This window comes from Siniperca chuatsi, linkage group LG13 (assembly GCF_020085105.1).
Source record: "Siniperca chuatsi isolate FFG_IHB_CAS linkage group LG13, ASM2008510v1, whole genome shotgun sequence".
Classification (NCBI taxonomy): domain Eukaryota; kingdom Metazoa; phylum Chordata; class Actinopteri; order Centrarchiformes; family Sinipercidae; genus Siniperca; species Siniperca chuatsi.
This window is the reverse complement of record NC_058054.1, coordinates 29181960-29197152: the sequence shown is the minus strand read 5'-3', so window position 1 is coordinate 29197152 and position 15193 is coordinate 29181960. Positions and strand designations below refer to the sequence as shown.

The window sequence follows — 15193 nt, the reverse complement described above, 5'->3', positions numbered from 1 at the left end:
GGCTGCCCTACCTTATTAGTGAAGGTTGTTGGGGCAGTATGCTGCCTGAAAGGAATATTTTTCAAGTCTGTCTTAAAAAACAATAGTCAGGTGTTCATATGAACATTGAAACTGTTTCTGCCTGCTGTAATCTTTCCTGCTGTTCATACCAGTCATTAAGAGATCCCTTCCTAATGCACTTACAATTGAAGTGATGGGGGTCAAAATCCACAGTCCTCATTCTGTGCAAAACTACATTTCAAAGTCTATCTGAAGTTAATATGAGGCTTCAGCAGTCTGACTTGTTCTTCCAAAGTTACAATCTTTTTAATAGAGAATTCCCTCTTTGTGTTTGTGTTTCTGTGCTGAGCTGCAGTGGAGGGACAGTAACAGAAAGAGGGATTTTTGTACTTAAAAGGCTGACTTTGGAGTTTTTTAAAGTTTGGAATTTATTTTTGCACGGAAAGAGAACTGTGTGTTTGTCCCCCATCACTTCCATTGGAAGCCTGTTAGGAAGGTATCTCTTAATGGTCAGCATGAACAGGAAGAACAATTACAGCAAGCAACACCAGTTTCAATGCTAAGATAATATTTTCTCTTTGGCAGCTGCGTGATGTTATTGTTACATGTAGTGTTCAGAGATTTGAATCTCATTTAAAGCTAACATGTGATTTTTCTTTTCTTTCCTTACCCCAGTATACAGCCCCAAATTCCTACTGCCCTTCAATGTGCTCATGGGATACCTTATGCATTAAACGTCATCTTTGTGTTTGAAGGTTTACAACAACATACACTCAAATTGGACGACCATAAAATGAAGACAGAAGAAAAAGGAAAGCTTATCCGATGGGCTGCTGTAAAGTCAGCTTATAGGGCACAACACATGTTTAAAAGCTGTATTAAAAAGCTGTACACCAACAGAGCATACACACACACACATTTTACAGTAGGCAAATACAGGATACAGGATACAGAAATCCATTTAAATATCTCCAGTTTTAGCTGATAAGATGTGAGCAGGGCTCAAAGGCTAAACCATTGCCTCGGAGCCCCCCAAAGACCAGCCCCAAAAAGCATAAAGTTTAATCACTCACATCCTCCTGGAATATTAATCCCACGCCAGAGGTTTGTCATGACATTATGGATGATAATGATGCCTTTAATATGTGTGCGTGCTGAGACAGCAACCGCTGTTTTAAAGGTGAGATTTCTCTTAATTCTCTCTTAACTGTCTCTGCAGTAAAGCTCATTGTTATGGCATTTCATGAACAAGAACAGAAGAAACATAACAGCAATGTTGTCTGTCATCTGCTGTGAAAAAACAAAAAAAATGTAACATTGTAAATTAAATCTGGTTGAGAAAGATAAGAGACTGACATCACGATGATTCAATTCAGTTCAATTTTATTTGTATAGCGCCAATTCATAACAGAAGTTATCTCATTGCACTTTTCCTATAGAGCAGGTCTAGACCGAACTCTTTAGAATATTATTTAATTATGAATCCATGTGTATAAATGCATAGTTTTTCTAACCTATGGACTATCGCATATAGCAATATACTGTATATGTGTCAGTACATGTGTTTTTGGCCAGGGGTCCCTCTGGAAGACAATCGGTATAATGTTGCAGCAGACTGTTGTTTAATCCTCAGTGCACTACCGCCATCATGTGGTTACCAGGGAAGAACACATTCAGATCCAGGATGGTGGCTGCATCTCGTCCCACTACTCTTACCAAACCATTACCCCCCGCTCTAAATTGATCTGTTAATGTCAGTTAGCATTTTTATGGCCAAATGTTTCATTGTACCTTGCAGTTATGAAATTCTAAAGCCCCCACAGCATTACACCCTAAAGCTTTAGCAGGAACTAACAACATTTTGCTATTCCTAAAGCTAAAAATGTAAACTTTGTAGAGGAAAGGCATTTGGGTCATTAAAAAAGCTTCTGGCCTGAGGGGGCAGTGGAGGACATGGAAATCCAGGGTTACCAATATTAAAAGGAAATGATTCATTTGTTGCATATAAAATGTCCATTTTTTATATTAAAGGCCAACATTTAAATGAAAAAATTAAGCTGACAGATAATTATATTAGAATCAAATTTTGAAATGGACATTGCATCCATTTTACTGTCCAATTAACTGTAGGAATCATAATCTTGATGGTTGGCTGACCGTGTGACCACAGACAGCTTTCGTGTTTCTGTGTGTTAGTTATTATATACTTTCATTTTTAAGTGACTTTCTGGATAAACCAGCTCAAATTCTCTTGCACACTTTCTCTAGTATTCAAAACATTGTTGAATCAGCGCATCAAGCGACCATTTTGATCCCTGGGTATAGGTTCTCACACGGGTTTGATATAGCCTACGGATTCAATAAATGCTTTGAATGCAAATTCAAATGGTGGTTTACAAGATTGTTCTACAAAAACTATCGCTGATTTGAACATTTTTTGTGGCTGGTTTATGTTGTTTTCTGCTCTTTATTTCTTTTTGAATATTCGGAGCAGCATTACTGCAAGGAAACTGAATATTGTATATTACTTTATGTCTAATTATATTTTGTATCATTTTACTTTGAGGCAAGACACTACAGGCAAAAACAGTTTTTTCATGCACTGATCAATTTTCAGATTTTGGCCTATTTTGCTTTCATTACTTTTTGGAAAGTGCACTTACATATACCAACCTTTCCAGTTTCATTCATCTATACTCTGAAAGTTCTTACTGAGGGGTTTGTTCATACATCATTCGTAGCCTCAACATTTTCTTCCTAAAACATGGCGAAAATGGCTTTTTTTCAGGGCTGTTGACAGTAATCTCTGATTTATGGAGTGATAAAAAGAGAGATCCAAAATCCCCACTGTAAAAACCTTTGACTCTAATATGTCGACAAAATGAAACAAGAATTTTGAACCTGGCATTAGCCAATGTTCAGATTTCTGCTCTGGAAATGTATGCAAATTAGCGCATATTTAATTAGTGTGACGACCCCTCCACCTGGGAACTAGGTGTCCCTGTTTGCGTAGAGCTTTTTTGTGGTTTCCTGTTTTGCAGATGCTGGTTAGAGGGGCCCGGTGGCCTCGCTCATCCTGCGGTTGGGGTCTTGCTCTTCTTTTTGCTCTCACTATCTGAGCTCCTCGCTCCCACGCAGGCATGCCGTTTTGGTTTTGTTTTCTACATACACTGCACTACATTACCGACTCCTACACGTTTCATTGTTTGACTCAGAGTTCGTAAATAAATGACTTTTTGACCCTCCCTGTCGCAGTATTGAGCCGAGCTGTGACACTAGATAATGCTTCATTTGCATATTTAAACGTCACATTTCAGAAAACTTGTAACACAAAAAATAAATGGCTTAATGTAAGTAATCAACTGGGGAAGTTTCATGGTGACAGCTATTACGTTTTATCTTTTCACCTGTAGTGGCCTTAACTGATTTCTACATTGCAATTTCTTTTTAAATTGCCCTGAAGGGTACTATAACAAGGCAGGGCAGGGGAACCTGTCCTTATGCCTACAGGCCAGATCTACTCCACCATGGAAACTACTCTAATCCATGCAAACCATAAGATGTGATCAATGTGACATGTTGCAGATCGGTATAGAGACCAGTCATGGAAGAAGAGTTGATAGTTAATTTTATTATGGGTTCATCAATAGTTATGGACATATAATCATCTCTTTACAATACAACGTAAGATCAGAAGAGCATGACAGACCACTTCAACAGAATCTCATAGTTTAAAAAAAAATCAATAAATAAGAGCATAAATAAACCAAATACATGTCTTCAACTGAGATATAGATTCATAAGTACTAATACTGTGTCTGCATGCGTCATGGAACACCCTCAACCATTTTCTGTACAAACACAAGAGACCTGTCGCAGGTATGAGTGGAGCGCTAATATACAGAATGACTCTATGAGGCTACTAGACCGTACTGAGGAAAGGCCCGACATAGAAAACAAGGGACTCAGGAAGCACTTTATAGAGACCTCACACGCACAGTTCATCTTCCATTATGGTAATATATACATATGAAACGCATACAAACTTTATAACACATAGACTCTCGCGCACACACACAGTTTGAGTAACAGACCACCATGTCTGGGAGACCCTGATTTTATAGACTGCATTTCCCATCTCTTCCTGAGGAAAAAAACCAATCACACAGAGCCAGCTCAAGCACACCACCGGTTGGAATTACATGGGTTTTCAGCAGCATTACGTCCAAGGTTGTCCTCTACGAAGGTCCAGTGCTGCCAGTTCTAAAAAATGAAATCTTACGTAAAATTGAAATTTCATTTTCCATTTGTGTGTGACTAAATCCAAATTTAAAAATCTAAAATGAATTCTGTTAACAAATAACTGTCGAGCATAACACTGGCATTATGATAATGAAAGTGAATGCAAACTAGAAAAAATGGACATTTCATTTTCAAATTTGAAAATTGTATTGCAGCCTGTGATTTTTAAAATTAGAAATATATCCTTGTGGCTAATGACCATGAAAAATTAACTTGTTCAGTGAAATTAATTCATGTTGAAAAACATTGATTCTTCCTTTTTAATATGATTCTAGTGAGCTGATTGGTGCTGCATTGCACTATTTATTTTTTGTGTCTCCTATTCATGTTTTTCATATTTAATTCTTAAATTTTATTTTCTATTCTTGGTTTTGGGGGGGGGGGCAGTATAAGCCTATGGCTTCTTCTGCCACATCTTGCATTTCACTATGTTATCTTGTTTACTGCATGCTACTACAGCAATTTCATTTGCACGTTTTGGCAGTAATAATGCATTTTCAAACGTGAATTTCTAATTTTTTTAATTGAAACTTTGTCACAGATCCCATCCAAACAAGTAGAAAATGACATTTCAGTTTGGTGAAGATTTTGTTTCAATATTGGCAGCCCTGATCTCTCCATTTTCTACCTTTTTGTTTATGTCTCACATTGGTTGCTTTTGACACCACAGCTTCAAATTTTGGCCATTCTCTGGCAGCCATTTTGGATCTCCATCAGGGAAGCCAGTGAGTCATCTTGTCTGAAGAGTCATCGAGGTTTTCATTTGAGTAAAGATTCCCTATGTGCATATCTTCCCATTTCCCCCGGTTCACCTTGGTTTCATGTTGTTCCTGCTCTGCTGCTCCTCCCAAACACACAGACAGTAAGCTTGCTACTGGAACACTAAAGAAATGATTCAGTAAGTGGTAAAAGAAAAAAACTTTCAGCATCTGTATGGCCCTTTCCTCTTGATAAGAAGGGGATTTCACATTGAATATGGCTCACTGTCATCGTCATGTAAACACAGAGGTAATCAGATCCTGTACAAAATGACACCCCCTCCCCACACACACGCACACCTAATCTCTACAAAAGAAGAAAATAATTACAGAATACTTTGATCAACAACACATCATCATCATGGAATCGTCTGTAGAATCCTGTGAATCCTACATTTGATTTCCAGATTGCTGCTCTGGAGAAGTGAATGGCAGTTATATAAGAGGTCGTCATAATGAATGTTGGCATAAGTAGTAGTTGTATGAATGACATTATCACAGATAAACAAGAAAATCATCTTGGCTGCAAAGATGTTTTCTTTGTCACTGTTGAAACCAGGTCTGGGCCAGCCGCTCTGGTGTGTTTAGTGTAGATGTCTCCAAATGTGATGAGTCCAAACTTAACAGCAAGTTTGGTGTGCTTTTTAATTGCTTGTTGGGGGGGGGGGGGTAAACTGACTTTCATGTGTAAAGTCACTGGAGTGCTGGAGTGCCCCTTTAAAGTGACAGTAGCAGGAATGGCAGAGATAAGATGCAGAATCCAGAATATGATTTATAGTAACAAAAGCAATGCTGTGATATTAAGATTTAGCTGGCTAAGCTGGCCATGGCAATACAAAAACAACATGTCTGGCTTGATTGTCTAACCTCCACAATTGAAAATAAAAGCACAGACGTTTAAGTTAAATTTTAAACTAGAGCCCGACCGATATGGGATTTTTATGACCGATACCGATTTTAGAGGGGAAACATTCACCGACTACCGATGTGGCAGCCGATAGTGAATTTTTGAGCTGGAATGAAAATAGACCTTTTCTATGTGGATTGTGCACCGATGTGACTATGCAAAGGTTCTCGGAAGGCTGCTTCCTTAAACAAATAACTTTATTAAAGAACATTTAAGGTAAATATTCTTTAACCTGTTAAATAATTTCACATATACATTGTCAGCCAATTGTAGAAATGAACACTGAGGAAATAAAGAATAAATAAATAAAAACAAAATAAAAAGCTAAATAAACAACAGCACTGTCAGTCACTTGCTGAAGTAGCAGAAAATGCCACGGAAATACTCAAGTAAAGTACAGGTACCTCTAAACTGTACTAAAGTACAGTCCTAAATGTACTTGGTTACGTTCCACCTCTGCTCTGTACTGAACCACGTATTCTCTAACTTCCTCTGTCGAGCTCTGAGATTCGTGCTGCAGCTTTGTTCCCTTTCTGAACCTTTATTTCAGTCAGAAATGTGTATTTCTTGCTAATCAGAACACGTCGTCTGTAACAATATTTGACTGTCAACGTAACAGTCACTAACATTAACTCGTGGTTCGCTGCTGCCGAGAGAGAAACAGCGCCTCTGCTGGAAACCTTCAACGTATCCGGTGGAAAAACGGACCACATTTCCCAGCATGCACTGCCTAGTGCTGAAAGCAGGTTGTTAAGTTACCTACCTCATGTTCCAAAAAGCAAATGTTACTTTTTGTTAGTGTTTGTAATGTGTCTGTCCAGAACATGGTGGCTTATGTTGGTATTTATCCCTTTTGTGCTGGTTTGTAATTTTAACCATTAGTGAGGCGGCTGTTACATTTCATCAGACCAGCTGTAAGTGTGCACATATGGTCCTGCTCATGTTGCCCTGCTTGCCACTGCAGTGACAGCGCGCTCTGCTGGAAGAACTTTGTAGTGACACCAACAGCTCACCCCTGCCTAGTGTACTGAACAGAAAACAGTTTGATATCAGCACAAACCAGACGACCGTCTGCTGACGTATCTGCGGTGGGCTGATATCGGCTCATAACGTCGGTCGGCCTCTAATTTAAACTCGTCTATTTGTACTGTACTGTCACATATAGAGAGCCAAGGTTAATACTCATTGTATGAATACCAATAAAATATACCATAATGTGTCATCATGATCATGTGTATCTGTAGAGGCATATATTATAGGCCTGGGAGTTAATTAAATACCATACTTTAAAGAATTTTTAATTGATATATAGAGCAGTGGTATATTTGGTTGCATAGTGTTCAAGAAATGCCATTTTTTTCTGGGATTTATGCAGCGGAGAGGTAAATGTCCACGACGTTGCTGAAAATGCAGTGGAATTCATTAGTAGGGTCAAAGAATATTTTGATGCTAAATGTATTGCCAACCAACTGCTAGTAACAGCTTGAATGTATTTGTAACATTAACATTTATGTGTTTCATTTTTAAGGTTAGATGCCCATATCAAAAGTCTAATTTTCATATTTACTACTCTGGCCGGCTTAACACACCTCTTCAAAACTCAAAAACCATAGTTATATTTAATCTTGTGACTATAAGCAAAACCAGAATATTTCACATTGTATTTTTGTCATCCAGCCATATTGTCATTTCTGCTCCTGTCATTCTAACGCAGAAGACAGTTAGATAGTGCATGGACAGTTTTGGTGGTGTTAACTATTCTTCCTACTTAGCCAGAGTCACACAAACAAACACTTAGACACAGGACAACGACACGCTCAGCAACGCAAACATCGGGATCAACAGCTACTTAAAGCCAGGTGTAAACCTCTCAGCTCTGGGTGGCTCTGCTGAATGTGCCTGTAGATTTCTGGAGTTTTATCTAAGCAGCGGCTCATTCTAACATTCTTTCAAATAGCATGCACAGGAAAAAAGGACTCTGGGTAAGTAGAAAAAGATTGGCCAGTTCCCCCTTGACTACTAGTCCTTTTAAAGTATAATCTAAAATAGTACACAGAAACTTATATGCGGAGAGCCTGGTCACACTAACATTTATGACATTTGCTATTTTCCACTAAATGTAATTCAGCTGAAGGGGATCATCATGAGCAGTGGATGGTCACAAAATATACTTGTTCACTGTTTTCACATCAAATTCTTTGGTGAATTCTGCTGTGACATAAGTCTGTAAACCAGCAGCAGAGATGCCTCGACTGTCCTGACCCCCGAGGAGGATGCAGCACAGTCCGAAAGAAAAGGAGCCATCTCTTTAGCTCAGCACGTTCTATACACTTCATAGCTGGCATTTTAGTTTGGCGAGATAGCTAGCTTGCTATCTTCCTTCTGCCACTGCCTGCAATCACAATGACGTGTGAAGGAATCTCAACTTGCCCATGTTTGATGTGACCAGGTCCTCATCAGTAGAGTTCAGCTACCTCTCAGTAACATTTGGGAGGAAATATTACACTCAAAACTGCCTCCTGAAGCTAGAACCATGACAGCAACGTAGAAAAACTGAGATACTGTACAACAGATAATAATGTCAGGCCACCTCAGACATAATCATATCACCTGGTAATTTCTGTAAGATTTCAAAATTGGTCAAAGATGCAGTGTAGATTAAAACAAATTCTCATCTCTGTACAGCTCGTTGGTTGACAAAAAGCTATGAATGAAGGCTATATTTAGCTGTCATTCTCATGTGTTGTCTAATTGGGACCACTGAAACAGTACTTCTGAAAATCTATTTGTCATTTTGTTCAGTTAATACTACACTGCATATTCGATTCAGTCTCATTCCATCTTATTAATTATGGGGTTTTGTGTTACATAGTAAATCTCTGAGCACTTCCATAAAAGTCATGATTTCCACTAAGTATTGCTTAAGTGTAAATGTACCCTGTAAAAGACAAATCACCTTTAAATCCAAGAAGGAGAAAGGACGTGAGATCCAACCAAAGAGGGAGAAAAGGTGTGACCTGTGCACAGGTGAAGCATACAAGCACCCCGATCAATTCACTGCCCAATATTAACAGGCATTGTTTCCGCTATAACATAGTGTCACTGACAGTATCAGCACTTTATAATTCACTTGATGTCTTTCTGTTACACAAGCAGGCTTAAAATAAAATTCTGTTTATTTACAACTTAACTTTTATTTTCGAGTTTTGGTCATCAAAAGCTGAACTGCTGAAATACAGATGGGGCAACCGCACGAGCCATCACACAGTTTTGAAACCAATCCCCTTTTCGATTCTGAGTCAAGTGTTTTAGAAAACTTGGGTAAACTCTGATGGCTCCTGTCTGCGGTGGCCTGTGACCCCGTAATATAACCGTGAAACTGGTGAGTAAAAAATGATCACAACTAAAAAGAATGATGTCCAAAACTATGAAAATACATCAAAGTTTGTAAAATAACAGAATTTTCCTTTAAAATTCTGACCCTGTTTGAAGAGGGTTCACTATAGAGGAAGAAAATACCGGCAGTCATCAACATCAGTTCCTAAATTCAACAAAGAACTGATGTGGTGTGGAGATGGAGAGGAAGATGAAAGATAAACAGTGATCATGGCGTTCTCTCCTCCGGAGGGAAGAGAGAGACACTGTTTTTCTGTTACAACAGCCTGCACTGTCCATACACACCTGAAAGAATTAAAGGTGAGTGTTTGATGTGTTGAGTCTGTGTGAGTGTTTATCAGTGTGCATGTGAAGTCTTGTCATGTGACACAAGTTAATGGCTGTGTGTTTGTGTGTGTGTAAGATTGTCCATCACCTCTGTACATACAGTATATGTGTTTGTGTAATATTATAAGACCCACAGACAAAACCGTCAACGTCTCCCAAAAGTCAAACCAAGTCCTGTATGATCTGAGCAAACCCGGAAGGCTGAAAACACACCGCCACCACTCTGCAGCGTCTCGCGTCTGACTCTGACACCGGAGGCCGCGGTTGGCATCTCATCTCCTACCGAGTCAGAGTTGGCTTCTTTTAACCGTAAAGCGTTAGTATGCTTCAAACGACGCTGGAAGGCGGGGAGAAAAGCCTGTCATCGCAGCCCGCTGCCTCCCTGAGCTTGTCTTCAGACACTGTTAGGTGATCCAGCAACCATTAGCCAAGTAGGTGACAAAACAATCTCGCCACAAGGTCCAATCAGTAGCTGGTTTAGTGCTTCTGATCAGGTCACATGACCTTCCTCAGCAGAGGGACAAGAAGTCTTCTCAGAAAAATGCAAATTTAAGGTGGCTGAAACTCCAGCTCAATTTAGGGGGTGATTTATTCTGACGATAGAGTACACATGTTATGGAGCACCACTGTAAGACTGTAGCTGTGGCTTTATAAAACAATTATGATAATTGGCCTCAATTATTAGAAGTTGGACACATGTATTCAAAGGCAGTGTTCCAACTTTACAGGTATGCTGCGTGTGTCTAAACCATGGGTCCACACTATGACATCTTGGTGTATCAGAGGTTTGGACAGCTCTTTCAGGTCATAGTCAACTGAGGGGCACAGTATCCAGGATCGTGAGAGTCTTGGAAATTCAAATGCACATAGCTTGGCAGGGGTGTAATGCAAAGCTCCGGTCTGTATATGGGAAGGGGTCGACTTCTGTATTTTAATTTGTAATGTGCTTGTGGTTCGTGCTTTTTCTTATCAATAGATGTTTTCCGTTTAATAAGTACTCAACATTATTACAGATGTTTTTTCATCAATACACAACAGCTGACTTCACCGCCCTGGAGCAGAGAGCGCCGCAGCAGCCAACGGACATGTCCCGCTGCCCTTCTCTGTTTCCGTTACAGTTCGTTTTGTAGTTAGGTCATTTTCAGACAAGACGTCAGCAAAGTTTACAGCCTGCCATGCTGTTATTCTGCGTTGCGTATATATATAGATATATGTGCAATGATTCGAGTGACAAAATGCGCGTCGACTCAGGGGGTTCTCGACTGATGATTTGAATCATCGACGTTTAGGGGGCAGCCCTATCTGTCTCGATATCTGTTTATGTCACAACATTGTCTGTATTTGTATCTGAGTTCGGATTATTCCAGAAGTGGCCTTGGTTTCCTGTATACTGGAAGTTGCTAGCAATTGTCTAGTCTGCTTCATTTTGTAGCATTAAATTGTTTTCTACTGCTATTTATATTCCTCATAAATATATCTTTAAAGAGTAACTTAACAGTCTTTGCTGACCTTCTCACCTTGCTGCAGTGATGAACAGGTGTACTTCAAGACCCTGTGACATCACTGTTGGGTGTGGTTACAGGTGAAACAGGAGGCAGCAAACACTGCTTTTCAGCCTGGTGTGAAGTTACTCTAAGTTAAGTTTAACTGCCAACTAAATGATATAATATTTTAACCATGTACCTGAATTAATCGAATAATGAAATGTGATTTGTATTTGGATTCCACCTTCAAAAAAAGAAGAAAAGTGAGTCTAAATTCAAGCTAATGGTCCCGGTGGAAACCAACAGTAAAAACAGAACGGGAGGTCAGTGCATCGGGCCATATTGCATGATTTTCTTTAAAAATGGGAGGAGGCCCTGATTAATATATAGTTGGTATGAAATGTCTCTGATGAAAAATGAGAAAATTAGTGACAAAATAATATTCATAATAGCTCATGGGGCCCTATTGCATATATATTTATAATATATTTGTGCATGCAATGGAAGGAGGTCCCGATGAAAATAATTTTTATTTGAAATGTCTATTAAAAATGAGAAAGATATTGACAAAAAAAATGTGTAAGCTCCCTTTAGCATGCACTTATAAGGTCACTGGATTCAGCTCTTCAGTATCCCGTCTCCTGTCAAGTGGCACAGTGTCAGGCTTCAATATGTGATTATGAGGTAAAAATAACACCTGTGGAACATCAGCCAGACTTTATTCTGCACTGCACGATGAAGAAGAACTGAAGAAAAAGTCTGAATCTGAGATTATGAGACCAGATGTGATGAAGTTATGAGGCCTTTTTTTAATGACTTCTAAACACATTTATGGACGTCTGTCCTTGATGGACATCGGAGATATGGACACCACTGTGAAGAGTGAATTCCACTGATTGTAGCAAGTTGTGTACGATGTCCGCGTGTTTATGAGTTATGACTCAGAAGAATATTACTGCAACGATTCGGATTGTTTTTGTATCTGCTCAGAGAGCATGATCTATGCATATCCAAATAATGTATTCATATTCGGTTACACCCCTAGACCTCGGTGTGGACAACCATACGTTTTTGGGTTCGTGTTGTGTTGTGTATGGTGTGTGTGTGTGTGTACTCCATGTCAATCCTGTGTGTGTCCCTGGTAGTGTCCTCATAGTCTTGTCTGAGCCTCGGGGATGTAGATCTCAATGCTGTCAGCGCTCTCCGTAGCGGAGTTTTGCCGTACGGATGCGGCTCTTTTGGCAGCCATCAGGCGCTTCCTGGCCTCCTGCCGCTGCTTCTCTGAGCTCTCCAGTGAGCGGTCTCTGGCCAGAGGGGGGTGGTGGTGAGGGCCCTTGGGTGGCTTTTTTGGCACCGGAGGCGGGAGCCGCCTCTCCTGGTGGGAGAGGACGGTGGGGGGGAGGGGAGAACATTTCAGGAAAAAGACAGACATGTATTTGTGTGTGTGTTAATGTGTGTATGTGCCTGTGATGCCCATTGTAACTGCCACCTTCAATGCAGTAGGCTTTTGGTTTAATGCATGCCTGTGCACTTGTACGTGTATGTAATACTGTAAGTGAAGAAGAGGTAAGATGAATTAGACATTCTGTATAATTCTTTTTTGATCATCCTCCACATTTTTTTATCATACTGCTTCTCACACTGTTTCAGTAATATTGCAGCTACGTTACATGCTGTTACTTTGGAATCTTAACTATTATATAATCCTTTCTTTGCTGCATAACAATCTATCTGCATGGGCACAGCTAAAATCGCACCTACTGTACATTACTCTCAAATGTGTGTTTGTGTGTGTCATATGCATGCCAGGTAGATAATGATAATAGGTAGATTTACAACTGCATTTCATTGTGCAATCCTGTGTATGTGTTGTATAATGACAATAAAGCTGAACCTTGAACCTTGATTTAGTTCATTGTGTGCAAGTCTACCTTGGGGCAGGGTCGGTTCCTACAACTGTACATACATAAACATGGCACCAGTACCACTACTATGCAGAAGAAACAATGCTCCATCTTTCTACTGACACCACAAATGTCCTTAAAGGATAATTCTGGCTTATTGTGTCTTATTTGCATAGTTTTGTCAATCATTTCTATCAGTTATGTCAACAGTGTACTCAGCAAAGTAATTGCTGGAACGCATCGCTACAGTCTGACGCGTCAAGAAGCACAAGCAGTCAGATGATCAGACAGGTTAGTCAAACTTCCTTGGAAGAGAAAACAAAGGTGAACAGTAAAAGTATATACGCTACAACATGTCTGTTGTAAACCTCCATTTATAGACCCACTTCCTGCTTCAAATTTTACCCACCGTAACTATTGTAGTTGTGTGCAAACAGTTTTCTTGTACATTGAGGGCAGATTATTAGCAACATATCAGGTGTGCTCGCTATCAATTTGACGTCCAAATAAAGTGGTTTTGATAATCTGAATAAACTGTTGGTTTGTTTCCAACCTGTCAGATCGTCTGCCTGCCCACGTTTCTTGACCTGTCAACCGACTTATTTCTTTGTTGTAATAAACCAGATATATCCCTTAACCAGGTGAGTATACTCTATTTTTTATTTTAGCTTCTCTAGCATAGCTCCATGTCAAATTCTGTATTCACTTATTTATTTTATACACTTTCATTTCATTTTGAAATCACATTCTGTACTGAGCTGAGCTTTAGTCCACACGAGTCTGAGCTCACTTTGAGATGGACTCGAAGGGTCTATGTGGCCATCTTCAGACCAGCCTGAAGACTAATGCTGCATTTCCATAGTCCAGTATGGCACACATTAGCTGTACTGTACTGGACTGCATCCTCACAACAGGTGGTAACCATCCTGACCTTCCCAACATGGAAAGTCGAAGGTATCACAAACATATGGAAATGCAGCATAGGGTGAATAAGTTAGACTTGCCTCTTCCCTATCTTGTAATAAATCCCGTGTAATATTGTAATGTTGCAATCGTTTTACTGGTGTTTGGTTTTATTTGTCTCCTAATTCCCTGTTCTTTTGGTGTTTTATGGTTGGAGTTTATGCACATCTTTCTAAATGGATCTCCTCTGAAACTGCTGTGTAAACAGTGTGCTCTATACTGTAAAATGTCTTTGTGCAGAGGGAATATTAGCCACACTCTCTCCTGGCCATCTATCTTGACACTGGCAGCTACAACACAACAAAAAGTCACACATGGTGAGGCAGCTGCAGGCGTCAGAAGGAAGGAACGAAGGAAGGAATAAGGAAGGGCAGAAGGAAGCATGGACAGATGGATGGAAAGACACACATGATGGATCTACTGAGACCCAGAGGTATCAAGGCCCTGTGGTGTTGTTGGCATTGCAGTTATGCTGACTGATGCGTGGCTGTTTGCAAGCGCCTTCACTGTCAACACAAAAAGCACAAGAAAGAAAAAGACAACAATGAGAGCAAATGAGGAAGCCAGCAGTCAGTATTGACAATGATGCAAAGCCACAACAGATACTGCTGAAAGAGAGCAAGAAACCAGACAGAAGACATATGAAAAAGATTTACAGATACACAAGATATGCAAAAGGAAGAGCATCTGTATCACCATAGAGACCAAGTCAAAAAACCATGCACTAACTCTGGGCCATGAGAAAAAAGCTGAGTGAGACTAAGAATAAAGACTAAAGACTAAAAATAAGGCTTACGTTACTTCTGTCATGGACATGTATGTACAGATTATCAATTCACCTAGACAAAAGCTATTTTAGTTCTTTTGCAACATGAATTCACCATCAAACCCTCATTCAAAGGTAAGAAACTGTTATTTATTTTATGCTGTCACAGCTTTAACAATGGGCATTATCACCTGCACGTCAAACAAGCATGAATTGCTTCTATCCAGGAACCTCAGGTGTGACCACACTCTATCATGAGCTAATAGAGGGTACAAAAGATGAGTCTTAAAACAATTGAAGGTTGTAAAGTGCTCTGCGAGAGGACATACAGTACTGTATATTATATCATTACTTCAGCAACAACATGGTCTGCATGTAGAGGCCCC

At 39.7% G+C, this 15193-nt stretch overlaps 1 protein-coding gene across 12 annotated transcripts in view; it reads right to left on the bottom strand.

Moving 5' to 3' along the window:
- Positions 1-3611: 3611 nt before the first annotated feature.
- The window catches only part of LOC122886730 (disks large-associated protein 1-like), a 185780-nt gene continuing 174198 nt past the window's right edge, over positions 3612-15193 (bottom strand). For 10 of the 12 annotated variants that reach the window (XM_044219267.1, XM_044219260.1, XM_044219264.1 and 7 more), the window contains one exon: positions 3612-12549. In XM_044219267.1, the coding sequence (XP_044075202.1) occupies positions 12325-12549 (225 nt within the window). In that variant the 3' untranslated portion in view covers positions 3612-12324. Of the gene's footprint in view, positions 12550-12569; positions 14548-15193 lie in introns of those variants that run through there. The other 2 variants (XM_044219266.1, XM_044219270.1) reach the window with 2 other exon arrangements.